General features: G+C 42.3%; 1 protein-coding gene across 1 annotated transcript in view; it reads right to left on the bottom strand.

The window, feature by feature from the left end:
- Positions 1-15712, bottom strand: part of LOC121421539 (oxysterol-binding protein-related protein 8-like) — a 39871-nt gene that overhangs the window by 17463 nt on the left and 6696 nt on the right. The window contains exons 3-4 of the mRNA XM_041616283.1: positions 2534-2614; positions 78-200 (exon numbers count right to left, since the gene is read on the bottom strand). Coding sequence (XP_041472217.1) covers positions 78-200; positions 2534-2614 — 204 coding nt within the window. The remainder of the gene's footprint in view (positions 1-77; positions 201-2533; positions 2615-15712) is intronic.

Genomic DNA, 15712 nt, shown 5'->3' with positions numbered 1-15712 from the left:
GGGATGGATACAAGGACAGATGGATGGAGGGAGGGATGCATAGATGGATGAATGAATAATGATCACGCTCTACTCACCCTTGTTGCCCAGATGGACTGGTCCAACGGATGATAAATCTTGAAGCAGAAGCCATCTTTCTTCGAAGGCCTCTCTATTAGCTCACAATTATTGAGTAAAATGGTTCCTACCCATTGGCCATGCTGTCGATGGATAAAAAGAAAAAAAAAACTTGAACTAGCAGTCCAAATAGCCCCAATTCAAGTCTTCAACTACTCATATTTGGCAAGTGGGGTATTTCATAAAGCTCTTCGTATTATTAAAGTTAAGAGCGACTTTAAGACTTTGAGAACGACTGGTGAACCCTTCTTACTTGCTATTTTAATCACCAATGAGCTTTTAATGGGGAATATCATTTACATGTACCACAAGAAAGGATCACAAGTCATTCTTTTAGCCACTCTTAACTTACAGATACCAACAGCTTAATGAACGGCCCCTGGTTAATCACCCAAAATGCAACACTGAGCAGTGTAGTCTTGTTATATAGACCCACTTGAATGATAACACACTCATTCACTTCTCATTGTTTTCAAATCACAATAATTAGGTTCGCCAGCAGAGAGTATACGCAATTTTCATAAATTATGTACGTCTGTCCATGAAATATTCTGTCTCTGATTTCTGGTTCCTTTGAAAGTCTGTAATGCTCTCAAATCACCATGACTTGGTCAGTTTACGAAGTGAATAATACTTGGGGAAAAATGGTGGTCGAAAGTACAAAAAGGTTGAATATTTTATGGAACTGCCCAGGAGCACCAGGTACTTTTCATCTCAAAAACAATTTTGATTCTCAGCAAAAATAAATACATGTACTCTTAGGGAGTGTTGCAAGAAAATATTTGCAATCAATCAATCACAAATATTCTGTTGCAATTTTACAATTGATTGATCACTTTCAACTATATCAAATCAGATTACCCTCCTTGTTTCGTGGAGCAGATTAGCAATCAATCGCAAATTTACAACTAATTGCATGGCATATGCTTGATTTCGGGAATGAAAATAGACTTGCAATTGATCGCAAGTTTCTTGCAACGCCCCATAAGACTAGCAAATTATAACACGCAGTCAATGGAAGACTAAACACACTGCTGGGGTCCGTTGCAGAAAGAGTTGCGCATAAACGCAAGTCAAAAAATCAATCGCAAGTCAAAAAATCAATCGCAAGTCCGAAATTCGCGCTGTTGATTGGTTGAAAATCAATTTCCACAGGATTTTTAGAGTTGCGATGATTGCAACTCTTTCTGCAACGGGCCCCAGGTCAGTTCACTTCCCCTTTCAAAGGGAATTTCACCATGACATGCAGTTGGTTTTACTATTATCACTATTTATTTTGGCATTCCATAAACCATGTCACATCCCCCACCCCCTATGCCCCAAACAAATAAAGCAATGTGGTTAAACAGACCTGATGACTGCAAATACGAAGGCTGTGCAATTTGAAAATTTCAAGCTAAATATCCAACATTTACATGTACAGTATTTGCACATAATGGACATATTTGCCATTTTAAAGATCGAGCAAAGTACAAGAGAGTTCAACAGAAACTTTGAAAGTATGACAGAATAAATCAGACTTCTCCTACTGCAGTTCCAAAATGTGTCTAGAACATAAGAAAAAAAAATCTAAATTCTTGTAACCAGCAAATCTTTTGTGATGACTGCATGTAATGCAGCAGGATGCCTTTAATAAACCTATTAGAAAACAAGCAAAATCATAATAAAACACCCCCCCAAAAAAAGATAAATAAATAAAATGAAATAATATAAATAAATAAAAAAAATGAAAAAATAAAAAAATACCCCCCCAAAAAACTTGTACAAAACTTGTAAATATTGTACATGTCTATCCCTTCACAATACATCTATTGCTCTATTCTTTGTCTATGCCTGCCTAACTGTTGGCTTTTGATTGTCCGCACTGCCCGAGAATTTTTCGGGTGAAGACAGTCTATTCCGCCATCTGCGTCGAACCTACAAGAATTCATATAGTTATGGTCGTATGCACCATCCCGAGTTTTTAAATTAGCGCGCTATTTCTGATCCGACAAATTATCCCGATCTGAACAATCTCGCGATTATTTGCAATGGAGACACAATTATCGCGCTGGTTCGTAGGATTAATCACGAGATTGCAATCCTGAGTCAACTTGGGATTATTTGCAAAATAGCGCGCTATTTTATGAATTATCGCGCTAACTCGTTGGTGCAGACACACTCAGGATTATTTATTCACGGTGATAGACCATAATGCATCAATGCCTCACTCAAGCAGGAATTGCTCTTCTTACGATGGTGGAGACGGGGTTTCTTGAATCTCAAGATTAATCGCAAAGAGGGCTGATCGGGCTAAAATCTTGAGATTGTGCAGCACCGCCTATAGTTGTGGTCGTCTTCGCATGCAAAGGACAAACATCATCACCATCATTGCTCTATTCTGAGCAGATTTGTGGAAACAGGTCCATATTCTTACCTTGGGGCTCTTATAGATGACGAGTAGACCTGGTTTCAACACACACCATAGTTTGGTCCATCCTTTCAAACTCCCTCTCACCTGAAATGAACAAAGAAGAAAATAGAAAATATAGCAGTAATTAGAAGTGCATATAAATAGAAGTGGGCTATAAATGGGTGATTTTTGGTTTTACTGTGGGAACAGTTTTTTTGTGTTCCTTTTACCTTATCTCAACATGAAATGACAATATTTTTTGTCTCGGGTCCGAGAAAAAAGTGTGCCGGGCCAAAATAAAAAATGGCCGCCAAAACCCCCCCAAATCACAGTTTTGGCCACAACTTCTTTATTTGGTGGTCTTTTTCTTTGGTTTTGGTGTCTATTCATATGTATTTGGGGGCAGGCAATTTGTTTTTCCTATAATTAGCACTTTTAAACCATTATTTGTAGAGTTAAATGGTAATTATACCTAAATTTTCCAATTTTTTATAGCCTTTTTTCAGCCAAATGTAGGTTTTATCGTCCTGGAGTTCTTGGATATTAGATGGTACGAGGTCAACAATAGCAAGCAGCTTCATAGAGCTATATTGCTTTTATTCCTCTACTATTGGTTTTACGGATATTTGTGAAATATATCTATTAAATAAAAAATGTTAATTATCCATAGGGGCAATACAGTATACAATGTACTGTTACTGTACATACTACACTGCATATTTCCATGCATTGACCACCATGACATATGACGAGGCCTTTATATAAACTACATGTATAGTGTCATAGAAATAAGCTCTTAAGGTTTAAAATTAGACTGTGAATTTGATTGCTTGTCAGCTGATAAACATGATGAAACGAGCAACGTAAATTGCACATAAAATATCACATATTATATACACGTGTACATCACATATCTACATGTAGCCATATCTTCTTCATTTGGAGGCTTTTTTTTACCTGGTTGTGGTGTCTAACTGGCCTATGTTTATGGGGTCAGGTAACTATGATCAACAGCCAATCAGAGCCAAGGATTCCATGTAAGTTACCATTAAGTTAACATAATGGTAAATTTTTATGCAACGGGGCCCAGAATATCTACAGTGTAAATGCCATGATGTGGGGTTAATTACCTTTCTCCGCCCCCTGAATTAGCATATTTGACAAAACATGTCCTCAGTTTCTGAGACAAAACATATATTCAATTTCTGAGGCATCTAATTCTAAACCTAAGAGCTCATTTCTACATGTATAACACTATAGTTTATACATGCCTTGTCATGGTGGCCAATGCATTTATGCAGTGCAGTATGTACAGTACATTGTATACTGTATAGCCCCTATATGGATAATTAACATTTTTTTTTATTCAAGATATATTTAACAAATATCCGTAAAACCCATAGTAGAGGAATAAAAGCGATATAGCTCTATGAAGCTGCTTGCTATTGTTGACCTCGTACCATCTAATATCCAAGAACCGCAGGACGATAAAATCTACTTTTGGCTGAAAAAAGGCTATAAAAATTGAAAAATTTAGGTATAATTACCTTTTAACTCTACAAATATTGGTTTAAAAGTACTAATTATAGGAAAAACAGATTGCCTGCCCCCAAATACATATGAATAGACACCAAAACCAAAGAAAAAGACCACCAAATAAAGAAGTTGTGGCCAAAACTGTGATTTTGGGTAGTTTTGGCGGCCATTTTGGATTTTGGCCCGGCACACTTTTTTCTCGGACCCAAGACAAAAAATATTGTCATTTCATGTTGAGATACATTACAGGGAATAAAAAAAAACTGTTCCCATATTAAAATTCCAAAAAAAGTATTTTTGACCCATGTATAGCCCACTCCTAATATAAAAATATAGACATATACCGTAAGTAACGGTGTATTAACCGCACCTTTTTCTCGGCGGGATAGGAGCAAAAGTCGGGGGTGCGGTTTATACACGGTGACGGGTCCGAGCCAGCCGGCCGTAACCCCTCCCGTACATGTACGATGTCTGCCAGTTCAAAACACGTCGAGTGGCCGGGCGTAGCCGCCCAGGCAATGTCGTTTAGAGGGGTATGAGCCGCGGGTAATGGGAAGCGAACGATCTTAATTAAATGATGTCCATAACAAACGCACCCACCTTCATGACACTAATTTTGACTTTATTCTCGATTCAAAGTAGTGAAGTTCCCTGGCTAATTTAAAAGGGACGCCAAGCATACTCGGTAATATTTTTGTCACTGATGAGCGAGAGTTGAGTGAGCTTGCTTAGATTGCGTTGGAATGTGGTTATAATGCGACTTAAGCTGGCGCTATTCAAAGTCCCGTTTCGCGCCAGCTTTTTTTTGCCTTCCTGTTTGCTTTTCATAAGATACCATGTAAACCATGCACGAGAGAGACGGCACAAAGCCGAAAAAAACAACTGGACAAAATGTCAATTTCTTTGTTTCTTGAATCTTCCTGTAATCCCGTATCCAAAATTCATGCTAAGACATCAAATTTTCGAAAGTGATTGTGAGGTTGTGATGCAAGAAATGTGAATGTTTCTTCCTCCTACGCTGGGAAAGACACAGATCATAATTTGATGTACTGGCATGACTGGTACTGTATCGTAGTTTGCAATGTAATGGCAGTGCTATGTGTGTGCGTGTACACTGTGACTGTGAGGTGAGTGAGTGTGTAAGTTGCCAATATTGTCGGGACCGTTCTTTCTTTCTAACATTTGTAGATGAATTGATCAAGAACAGCAGATTTCCGCATACCGGTGATCTCTTTGGATACTTTGAAATATTAAAAACTTCGATTTTGTTTCTTCGTACCTCAAATATGCATGTAAATGTAAGATTTTTTTTTTTTTTTTTAGTCCAAAGTTGGGGGTGCGGTTAATACACGGGTGCGGTTAATACACCGTTACTTACGGTATGTAAAGGGCATACACTGTAATTTGTTCATCATATTTTTAAATTTATCAATACTGATGATGATGATCATCATCATCATCTAATTATTAGTAGATATTTCACTCTTTACTACAAGTTAAGTAACGTGTTTCAATATATATTTCAGAAAAGACTGCTGTTATAAAATGAAAACAAAATCACTATTATCAGTGATCTACATACATGTATCTTCTTATTTTCATCAAAGCGGTCGGGGAGGGAGATCTTTTGCATTCAAAAACATATACAAGTACATGTACAGCACAGATCTGACAACCTTCTACAACAAAAAAAAGGTATTCTTAAAAGGAAAAAATGTATTTTTTGACAAAAAAGAGTACTTTTAAAAACTTGTCTCTATGTAACAATCACCAGCCTGTTGTAGTGAGACCAGTGAAAAAACATGTGAAATGACTATACTTGAAAACCAATAATGATATACCAAGTATATTTCAACACCTTGAGCACATAATCAATGTGGATTTGGTGCTTTAGAAATACTCTATATTATTATTATTATAATTTACCCTTTTAAACATGTGCTCGTAAACAAGAATAATTAACTTGTTACTTTCATATTACTGGCCCGATAGTGATTTTTATTGGTTTGGGACTACCAGACCGGTGCTAGTGTCACGCACTGCGTATAATACATACTCCATGATTTGAAATTCTTTTTTTTTCAAGTAATAAATCACACAAAAAAGTATTGGTATATTCATAGCAAAAAAAGGGAACAAATATTCTAAAAAGGGAAAGGTTAGCATGTCTGCATATGCATAAAAGGAGATGGGATAATGTAGTAATTCATAATACTACACTGCTGACATTTACACATACGATCATATGCTACGTTGGAATGTTTTTTTACATCAAGCCCCCCTTTTATGCAAACAAAGAAAATAAAGCCCACTCTTTCAAATCAGTCTCCTGCACGAACTGCAAATCAAGAGAATGCCAAAGCTGAGAGATTTTCCCTCGAAAGCCTTTCTACTCCATATCGCTGCACGCTTTATTAAACCGAACTCATAAGAAGCATTTTGTGAAAGTCAAGTTGTTTTGCGTGTGTGTAAAAAGCAGACCAAAACCAAACAAACCCTTTTTCAAGTAGAAATATATGGTAGGAAAAAGGATATTTTGATCAGAGAGCTTTCATATTCTATATCGCTACAAGTGGCTTTTGTATCGAGCTCCGTGAGCATATATTTGAAGACCTTTGTAACAACAGGCATTACCTCCATCTGAGCTGCTTTTTAGAGAAGAATGCATAGATTTTGAAAAGGTGTTGATATTTTCAATTTTCAGGGATGCAATGCAAACTAAGAAGGACAAAAAATATTAAGAGATAGGCCTCTATGAGACCCACCCCCCTCGCTGCCATTACAAGATGCACAACCTGCTCTTAAAGGGATTTATAGCTTAATAGAGTAGAATTCACTAGTTACACTTCGTAATTCTGAAACACGCAATTTGCCTATACCCTGATGTTCGTTAATCCGAAAATGTAAAAGGGTTCATTAATCCGAACATTTGTGGCATTATTCCGAAGGTTCGATAATCCGAGGGCGAAATAAGATTCGATGTTCCGAAGGTTCGTTAATCTGAAAACGAAATAAGGGCCGTTGTTCCGAAGGTTTGTTTATCCGAAAAAGAAATTATGAAAATACTTACCTGATTTTCTTATTTACGAGATAACTCATACATCTACTTGATTTGCTAGTTCAGCCCTCTGGACTGCCATACCCGAAAAGAACTCCCAAGAATTTAAAAAGCGCGAGCGCGCCCTCTCCCGTTCAGGCTTACTACCCATGATCACCGCGCAATTAGCGTCCATCTTCCTCACCTTTCGCAAGCCCATACGTTGAAACATGTTGCTGCGCAAGGCGGAGGGTCGGTGGGAGGGTATCAAGTAGATGTATGAGTTATCTCGTAAATAAGAAAATCAGGTAAGTATTTTCATAATTTACTTCAATAACTCCATACATCTACTTGATTTGCTAGACCAGCACGGACTCAAACCGTAGGGAGGCATGTTTTCAATTGTAAGCCTAAGAAAATTTGAAAAAACAAAAACAACGAAATTTAGGGAGAGGGGGAAAAAGCCGCAGCTGCTTTAAGCGCCGAAGCAGCAAATCTCGCCTCGCTGGACGGAATGTCCTTCAAGTAGAAAGAAGTGAAGGAGTTAGTTGAGCGCCAAAAGGCGGCCCTCAAAAATGTCCTCGAGAGGAATGCCCTGTATACTCAGGAATACTAAGTATCATGGGCCCTCGGCCTAGTGTCAGGAGAACAACATCACCTGCTGACTAGAGCGTAAGAATCGGAATTTGTTGAAAGTTTCAACAAGAATCGTGATCGGAAAACTGAAGCTTTTAAGGCTCAGTAAGTGATCAATCGACCAATCTGAGAAGGCGAGATATCTCAGAACCCCTGCAGAAATTTAAGCGTGCCGCTTGCTAGTAACTAGCATGCGACTAGCAGGGCGCTCGCTTAATAAGCGAGTGCCTGCTAGCGAACAGTCCCTGCTCGCTAAAAGATCGCTTAACTATTACTCTGCACGCATATCACACGCTTATTAAGCTAGCCGCATGCTAGTTACTAGCATGCCGCAAGCTTGCGCAAGCTAGTCGCACGCTTCCCGCAAGCTTGGAAATTTCTGTAGGGGAAGCCTCCGCGTGGGAGAAAGCGCCCAGAATTCGATATCTGTCTCAAATGCGTGAGGGCAGAAAATCTGCAGAATTCTGATAGAGAGCTGTGGTAAAAAGTTACTAGCGGTCCGAAGGGGACCAGGAACGACGGAGAGTAGGGATTTAGGAAGAAAACCACTCGTAAGGCAGACAAGGGTCGAGAAAGCGACTGAGTGCCATCCTGTTAATAAGGAATGCCGCGGACATGTTGCCTATGTAGAATAGAGCAGTCTGGTCAAAACAGCTCAACCGGGCGTGTCAGGGAAACAGCGCGGTACACATCACGACAAAAGTGTGTTAGACCGAGTGATCGAGAGAGAACTCAGGATCCCCTTTCTCCCATACTGATTGAAGCACCCATCTGAGGGTGCAGTGCCCGCGGTGGAAGAGGTGGCTTGGCTCAAGCCACCATCGCCGAGAGAGCCCGTGAGGCTAGGCTGCGATGGCTGTCCGCTGGGCGGGGGAATCCCTAGCAGCAGCAAGCGTACGCCAGAGGGAGCTGGCGAAAAAAAATCTGTCACGATATTACGTGTAAACGACCATCAAGAGATGCTCTAAACGAACAGACATCGCCAGATATGATACCTCAACCGTTACATTCCCAACGGAATCGAATGAGGTAGCAACGGCCCTGTCCTATCAAGTTAGGGACGGAAACTGGCTAAGAGTGTCGAAGTCCTCGCTTGAAGAAACAAGCGAAGGAGACTTGAGGAAGTAATCACAAAATTTCCATCAGTCTGCGGTGAGAACCAGTTGTTTATGAAAACAGTCACAAGGCCTGTTTCTCAGGTGATCGTAAGAGCAAGCACCGCCGGCGCCGGTTGCGGCAGCGTGGAACAGTCCGATATCGGTAAGATAAGGAGCTCCAAAAAGCTGCGGGGGGCGGCAAAAATGACGCCCTAAGCAGCGGGGGATGAGAATCTAAATTTCTAAAAGAAGAACTCCAGTGAAGTAAATCACTTACATGGAGAGACTCATCCACAGTCGGCCCGAGAGAAGGCGGGTCGTAGTGATCGTGGTTAGGAAGGCATAAGCATACATCCATCCACGGTTACATCATCCTCGGTCGTGCGGTGACCCTGGCCACATGCATTGCATGGAAGGAGGATGAAAGCAGCATGCGGGGCGACTCGAGTGTGCCGTGAAAAAATTTCTAAGAAAGAAGCCGATTCGACAAACGGGCACGGTAAAGACATCCACCGTAGACCACTCCGCACAAGGAGGGAACGGCGGAGACGCCCGCAAGATTGACCCACATAGAGGGCAGTCTATAAGATAGACAGTTAGAGCTCGACCGATGGTCTGGCGGTGTACAGTTTGGTGTGAACTCGCCGACCCGGTACGGTGGGTGTGCCCAGAAAGTAGGCATAGAATGCCGACAGAGAATCCTGGGGCTTTAAACAAGTTTGAACGCACGTACATAGCCAACAATCTCATGAGATGTACGGCGGTTACTTTCCTCCGAGATGATGTTTACCCAACCGGGAAAGACTCGGGGAACAGCTGTGAATGTCAACAGGAGGGATATCTAGCATATGAAAAGCTGATTCCTTCCACGTATTCGGTGCGGGTGCTGCCGGCGGTGTCCGGGGGGACGACCGGTGATGGCAGCTCGGGCAGGGTTCGTACGAGCCGCCCGAATACGAGACAAATAGGTTAACATAACCATAATGCACCGGGTGGTGAAGGCATAGCGATTATTAAGCACAGGAGAACTTTTAATCGCCGTGACATTCAGATCCGATATACATACTCATAAGCTCGGAGAGCTATGAGATAGTGAGACATACCGCTGGGCGGTGATGGTGCTCATATCAGAGTCGCCCTCTCTTCAGCGGCGATCGCTGGAGAACGGGTATCTGTACTAGCCCTGACTCTGGCGTTGCAAGGGTAGGAGCTAAGTAAGACAGGGCACCCTTACTTTCGAATAGAAAGTGAGGTTCAGGCCAGAAAAGCGACGGTCTCGTCGCCTGGGCGGACGGTCCGCGGACGTGATAGGTTGCCCTCTCAAAGCAGTCAAACATTCTCACGAGAGAAGTGCGGCATGCGGTATGTAAGAGATTCATACTTCCAATCTACGGGCCCGCTTAGGGGGAAGAATGGAGAGAGTTACCGCTGAAGGAGTCGTCGCCGTATGTGAGCTTGACGTAGAGGGCGAATTCGGGAGTACCTGCATAATAATCGCCCCCCCCCTGCCTCTGCCTTCTCGCTAGCCTCGAGAGGCTTGAAAATTTCGAGACGGCGGCGCCGGAGCCTGGCGCTTCCGGGCAGCAGCAGAGCGGGGGTAGATTTACACCCTCGGAGCTGGCGGCTTCCTCGTCGTAGGAGCCGCCTCGTCTAGAGCGACCCCGTCACTCTCCGAGACCCCCAATTCGGCCGATTAAGCTCGGGGCGCCTGAAGAGGCGGGGCGAGAAAATATGGACTCCCTTGCTTCATCAATACCCCCGCTCGGAGGGTAGATGTGAGGTAGATACTTGTCAAGCAGCGCCTGAGCGCTTACTGAAAAGTCGACCGCGGGATAGGGGTTGTCCTCGCACTGTCCGCCTTCGAGAGACTCCTCGTAAAGGGAGTCTCGCTCTATGGACTGAACCGGGGGGTTGTCCAGTAAGCGCCGGGGTGGCCCTGCGTGTCGGCTGGGACACGTGCTCTGAGATCGACGAAAATGCTGGAAAGCACACGCGATCTTGGGGCACCCGGTTAGTCGGTGCACTGGCTGGCGATTTAACAGAATCGCTCGAGGATTTCCCGGGTGTCTGGTGGTTATTGCCCACTTGTCTCGCTTGATGCTCAGGGGCATCAGCGGGGTGAGTAGACGTCGAGGGTGGGGTGAACCCGCACTGCTCGAAAGCAGAATGTAGCAGCATGAATAGCTGTGACATCTGACCACCGACACAAGGGTCTGAAGGAGGGACGCCCATGGCAACAGGGCTGGCCGACCTCACCTTCGACCTCTTCTTCTTCGCGGCCTCCGCCGGCGTGGCCGGGGCAGAAGAAGGCACAAGAGGCACGGGTGATTTCTTACGATTTGCCGCCCCTGGCAGGGCGGCCGCCAACAACAAAACTTCACCCGAATCTGACGGGGTCAGATTGTGGTCACAGTCTGATGTGTGACGCCTCTCGCGGTAGCGGAATGTAGCAGCATGAATAGCTGTAACATCTGACCACCGACACAAGGGTCTGAAGGAGGAACGCCCATGGCAGCAGGGCTGGCCAACCTCTCCTTCGACCTCTTCTTCTTCTTCTCTTTCTGCGGGCTCCGCCGGCGTGGCCGGGGCAGAAGAAGGCATGAGAGGCACGGGTGATTTCTTACGATTTGCCGCCCCTGGCAGGGCGGCCGCCGGCAACGAAACTTCACCCGAATCTGACGGGGTCAGATTGTGGTCACAGCCTGATGTGTGACGCCTCTCGCGGTAGCAGAATATAGCAGCATAACATGTATGACTGTAACATCTGACCACCGATACAAGGGTCTGAAGGAGGAACGCCCATGGCAACAGGGCTGGCCGACCTCTCCTTCGACCTCTTCTTCTTCTTCTTATTTTGCGGGCTCCGCCGGCGTGGCCGGAGCAGAAGAAGGCACAAGAGGCACGGGTGATCTCTTACGATTTGCCGCCCCTGGCAGGGCGGCCGCCAACAACGAAACTTCACCCGAATCTGACGGGGTCAGATTGTGGTCACGATCAGATTGTGGTTACAGTCTGTGTGACGCCTCTCGCGGTCAGGGGCTGGGTGATCTCTCCCGATGCTGTCAACGGAGGACGACTTATACGGCAGAGATCCTGACCTGTGCCGGGGGGAGAGAACCGCACTCTCCCTCCGGACTTCTGGTGACCCGGTAGCCGGTGGGTCGCATAGCCCTATGGGTGCTGCGGCGGCAGGACCTAGTTTAGGCTTGGAAGCCTTGGCTACCACTTTTTCCTTTGTCCGAGACCGTGGCACCACAGTCTCGGCCTTCCTTCTCTTAGCATCCGACCGCAAATTCGGAATGCTGATCGACGCACCCTCATACTCACCGCCGCCGGGCGCTCACCGCGGCGTCCCTCCTACTCGCCTGGAGGCGGCCGACTTCTGTAACTTGCAATCGGGACGGTCCCCGTGGAGGGCACCAGGTCCTCTGGGGCTGTGTTAGTCCCATTCAAAGGTACCTCTCTCTACCCTGAAAAAGGAAAAACAAGAATTTTTTTTTTTTTTTTTTACAAAGATCTCGCTTAGATTAAAAGTGGAGACCGGAGTGGTCTTTCCCTCCTCCTAAAAGGAGTTTGTTTGAGCAAACAGAACAAAACAAGAGGGGAGGGGTAGGGAGGAAGAAGAACCTAAGAATAGTTTAGGTATCTGCCTGTAAGAAAATAAAAAGGAGGTCGGAGACTTTGAAAAAAGAAACTCCTACAAGGTTCCCCTACTATATTCTCTTTTTTTTTTTTTTGTGCCCGAAGGAAAAATTCGAAACAAAAATTCAAAAATGAATGCAAGTTCAGAAGAGAACGAAGTTTCCACCTGCGAAGAAACACAAGAACAAGCATTTCAGAGCAGGAAGAAAAGGGATTGAGAGACAAATAATTCCAGATAAAAGACATTTTACGATAATTTCCAAGAGGAAAAAAGTAACCTCCTGTGGAAAGGTAAAGAAATTCAGAACAGGAGGAAGGAGGAACGTCTCTAGTAACGATTCCAAGAGGAAGAACGACACAGTAAATCCTCAAAGGGAAATCGTAGAGCCCGCCTGTCGAAGTAAAAAAATATAAGACTAGGAGGGAAGAGGGAATTGAACGAAGAAAACAATTCCGGGAAAGGTCAAAAAAAATTCTAACAGGAAGGAGACCCCACCTGTAAAGAACAAAAATTTTTTTTTTTTTTTTTTTTTGGGGGGGGGGATTGAATAACCAATCAATCAAGGTATAATTAAACAATCCCCGAAGCGTCTGTGAATAAAATATTAATCAAGAATTTTATTCAGAACAGAAAGGAAAAGGAATTGAGCTTTAAGATCCGCCTGTGAATAAAATATCAATCAAGAAATTTATTCAGAACAGAAGGAAAAGGAATTGAGCTTTAAGATCCGCCTGTGAATAAAATATCAATCAAGAAAATTATTCAGAACAGAAGGAAAAGGAATTGAGCTTTAAGATCCGCCTGTGAATAAAATATCAATCAAGAAATTTATTCAGAACAGAAAGGAAAGAGAATTGAAGAATTAATCAATCAATAATCAATCGAAAATCTTAAATCAATTCCAGAAAGCAAGGAAGGAACAAAGTTGAAGATCCCAACCTGCAAAAAGAAATAACAATAACACCCTCGACAACAAAGTGTAGAGGCTGTCTAGAATTTAATTCAAAAACGGCACCAAAAGCCACCACGCTTTGAACGTGAAGAACAATAACCATGACAGGTGGTGAAGGCTTGCTGCCACGTAGGCAGGCCAAGCCCGGTGCCTCGCGAACGCGCTAGCGATGCGGCGCGACGAGAACTCAAACGTTAGAAAAACAATTTAAGTGTCACCAAAAACACGTCTAAAAAGTCACGCCAGGTGTAAATTCTGAACACAATCTTACACACAAATGGAAAGATTGAAATTAAAAGGGAGAATGCACCACAGATAAGCGAAAATAATATACCAAAGCTCAAAAAAGATTTGAGCTCTTAGGAGACTTATCTGAGCACGTCTTGACAGGTGGCTTGCCGAAAGCAAAAGAGGAAGATGGACGCTAATTGCGCGGTGATCATGGGTAGTAAGCCTGAACGGGAGAGGGCGCGCTCGCGCTTTTTAAATTCTTGGGAGTTCTTTTCGGGTATGGCAGTCCAGAGGGCTGAACTAGCAAATCAAGTAGATGTATGGAGTTATTGAAGTAAATAAGGTTCTTTGTTCCGAAGGTTCGTTAGTCCGAAAACGAAATAAGGTTAGTTAATCATTTAGTTTTCGGACTAACGAACCTTCGAAAATACGAACCTCATTTCTTTTTTGGATTAACGAACCTTCAGAATTACAAACCTCATTTTGTTTTCGGACTAACGAACCTTCGGAATTACGAACCTTCGGAAATACGAACCTTTGGAATAACGAACCTTCGGAATATCCGAAGCTTCAGAATTACGAATGTATGTGAATTCACTGAGCATAATGCTAAAAATTTCATCAAAATTGGGTAAAAAATAACAAAGTTATTGAATTTTAAAATTTAGCAATATTTTGTGAAAACAGTCGTCATAAATATTCATTAGGTGGGCTGATGTCACATCCCCACTTGTTCTTTTGTGTTTTATTACATGGAATTAGGTTTATTCAAATTTTTTCCTCCAAGAACTCGAAAAATGGGATTGGCAACTGATTTAGTGCATTAGATACTTATTGCTGCATTTTGTTTCATTATAAGGGGGACATATTATTCACACAAGTATGAAATAATGAAAAAAATATGATTTTGTGTAATAACATAAGAAAACGGAAAGTGGAGATGTGACATCATCAGCCCACCTAATGAATATTCATGACGACTATTTTCACAAAATATTGCTAAATTTTAAACTTCGATAACTTTATCATTTATTATCCAATTTTGATGAAATTTTCGGCATTTTGCTCAGTGAATTCTACTCTATGTATTAAGATATATATATTTTCAGCCCAGACCATCCCATTAAAGGTCAAGTCCACCCCAAAAAATGCTCATTTAAATCAATAGAGAAAAATCCAAGAAGCATATTACCGCTGAAAATCAGATGCAAAATAAGAGAGTTATGACAGGATTTTAAAGTTCCGCAAACAGATATGCACATAGATCTCAGTGATTTGTAAATGAGAGAGTCTATGATGACCCATACTCACAATTTCTTTTGTTTTCTTGTTCGAATTATACAATATTTCAATTTTTACAGATTTGACAAAAAGGACAAACTTGACTTAACCCTAAAACGTTAAACGATAGTAATTCCACGTGTTCAGGGGGGAATAAAACTTTGTGTCACATGACAATGAGGAGAAAAAGATACAAAAGAAATAGTGAGTGGGTGATGTCATCAGTCCCCTCATTTGCATACCAACCAGGATGTCCATATACTGTAACTGTTTTGTGAAAGTAAGTGAAACTTAAGAATGTCACAACTTTCTTATTTTACATCCGATTTTAATGAAATTTTCAGTGTTATGCTTCTTGGAATTTTCTCTTTTTATTCAAATCAACTTTTGCCGAGGTGGACATGTCCTTTACAGAATAAATGCAAAAAGGGCACTTTTCAAGGTTGGACAATGTACACATGTACAGTGAAATTTTCAAATCAGTAAAAAAAAGTACCAGAGAGCATACATGTACCTTCCAACCCTGGATATGTGGAAAGGATTTCACCCTATCAAAAATTAGAATTATTCGAGGTATTATTTAGGGTGGGGTGGGGGGGAAACATCAGGATACTCTTGAGATGGAAGGCTGATTACTTGTTTGAAGCTAAATGATAGTAGTTGCAGTAAAACACTAATTTCTTGAGAAAGTCTGTAAAACCAAGGTTAAGTATGACTATATCTTCGTGGATCTAGATCTGGTTACGTTACATAAACTGAACTTTGTGAAATCATAAAATCTAAAGCTGAA

This window comes from Lytechinus variegatus, chromosome 9 (genome assembly GCF_018143015.1).
Source record: "Lytechinus variegatus isolate NC3 chromosome 9, Lvar_3.0, whole genome shotgun sequence".
Classification (NCBI taxonomy): Eukaryota; Metazoa; Echinodermata; class Echinoidea; order Temnopleuroida; family Toxopneustidae; genus Lytechinus; species Lytechinus variegatus.
This window is presented reverse-complemented; position numbering and strand designations above follow the sequence as displayed.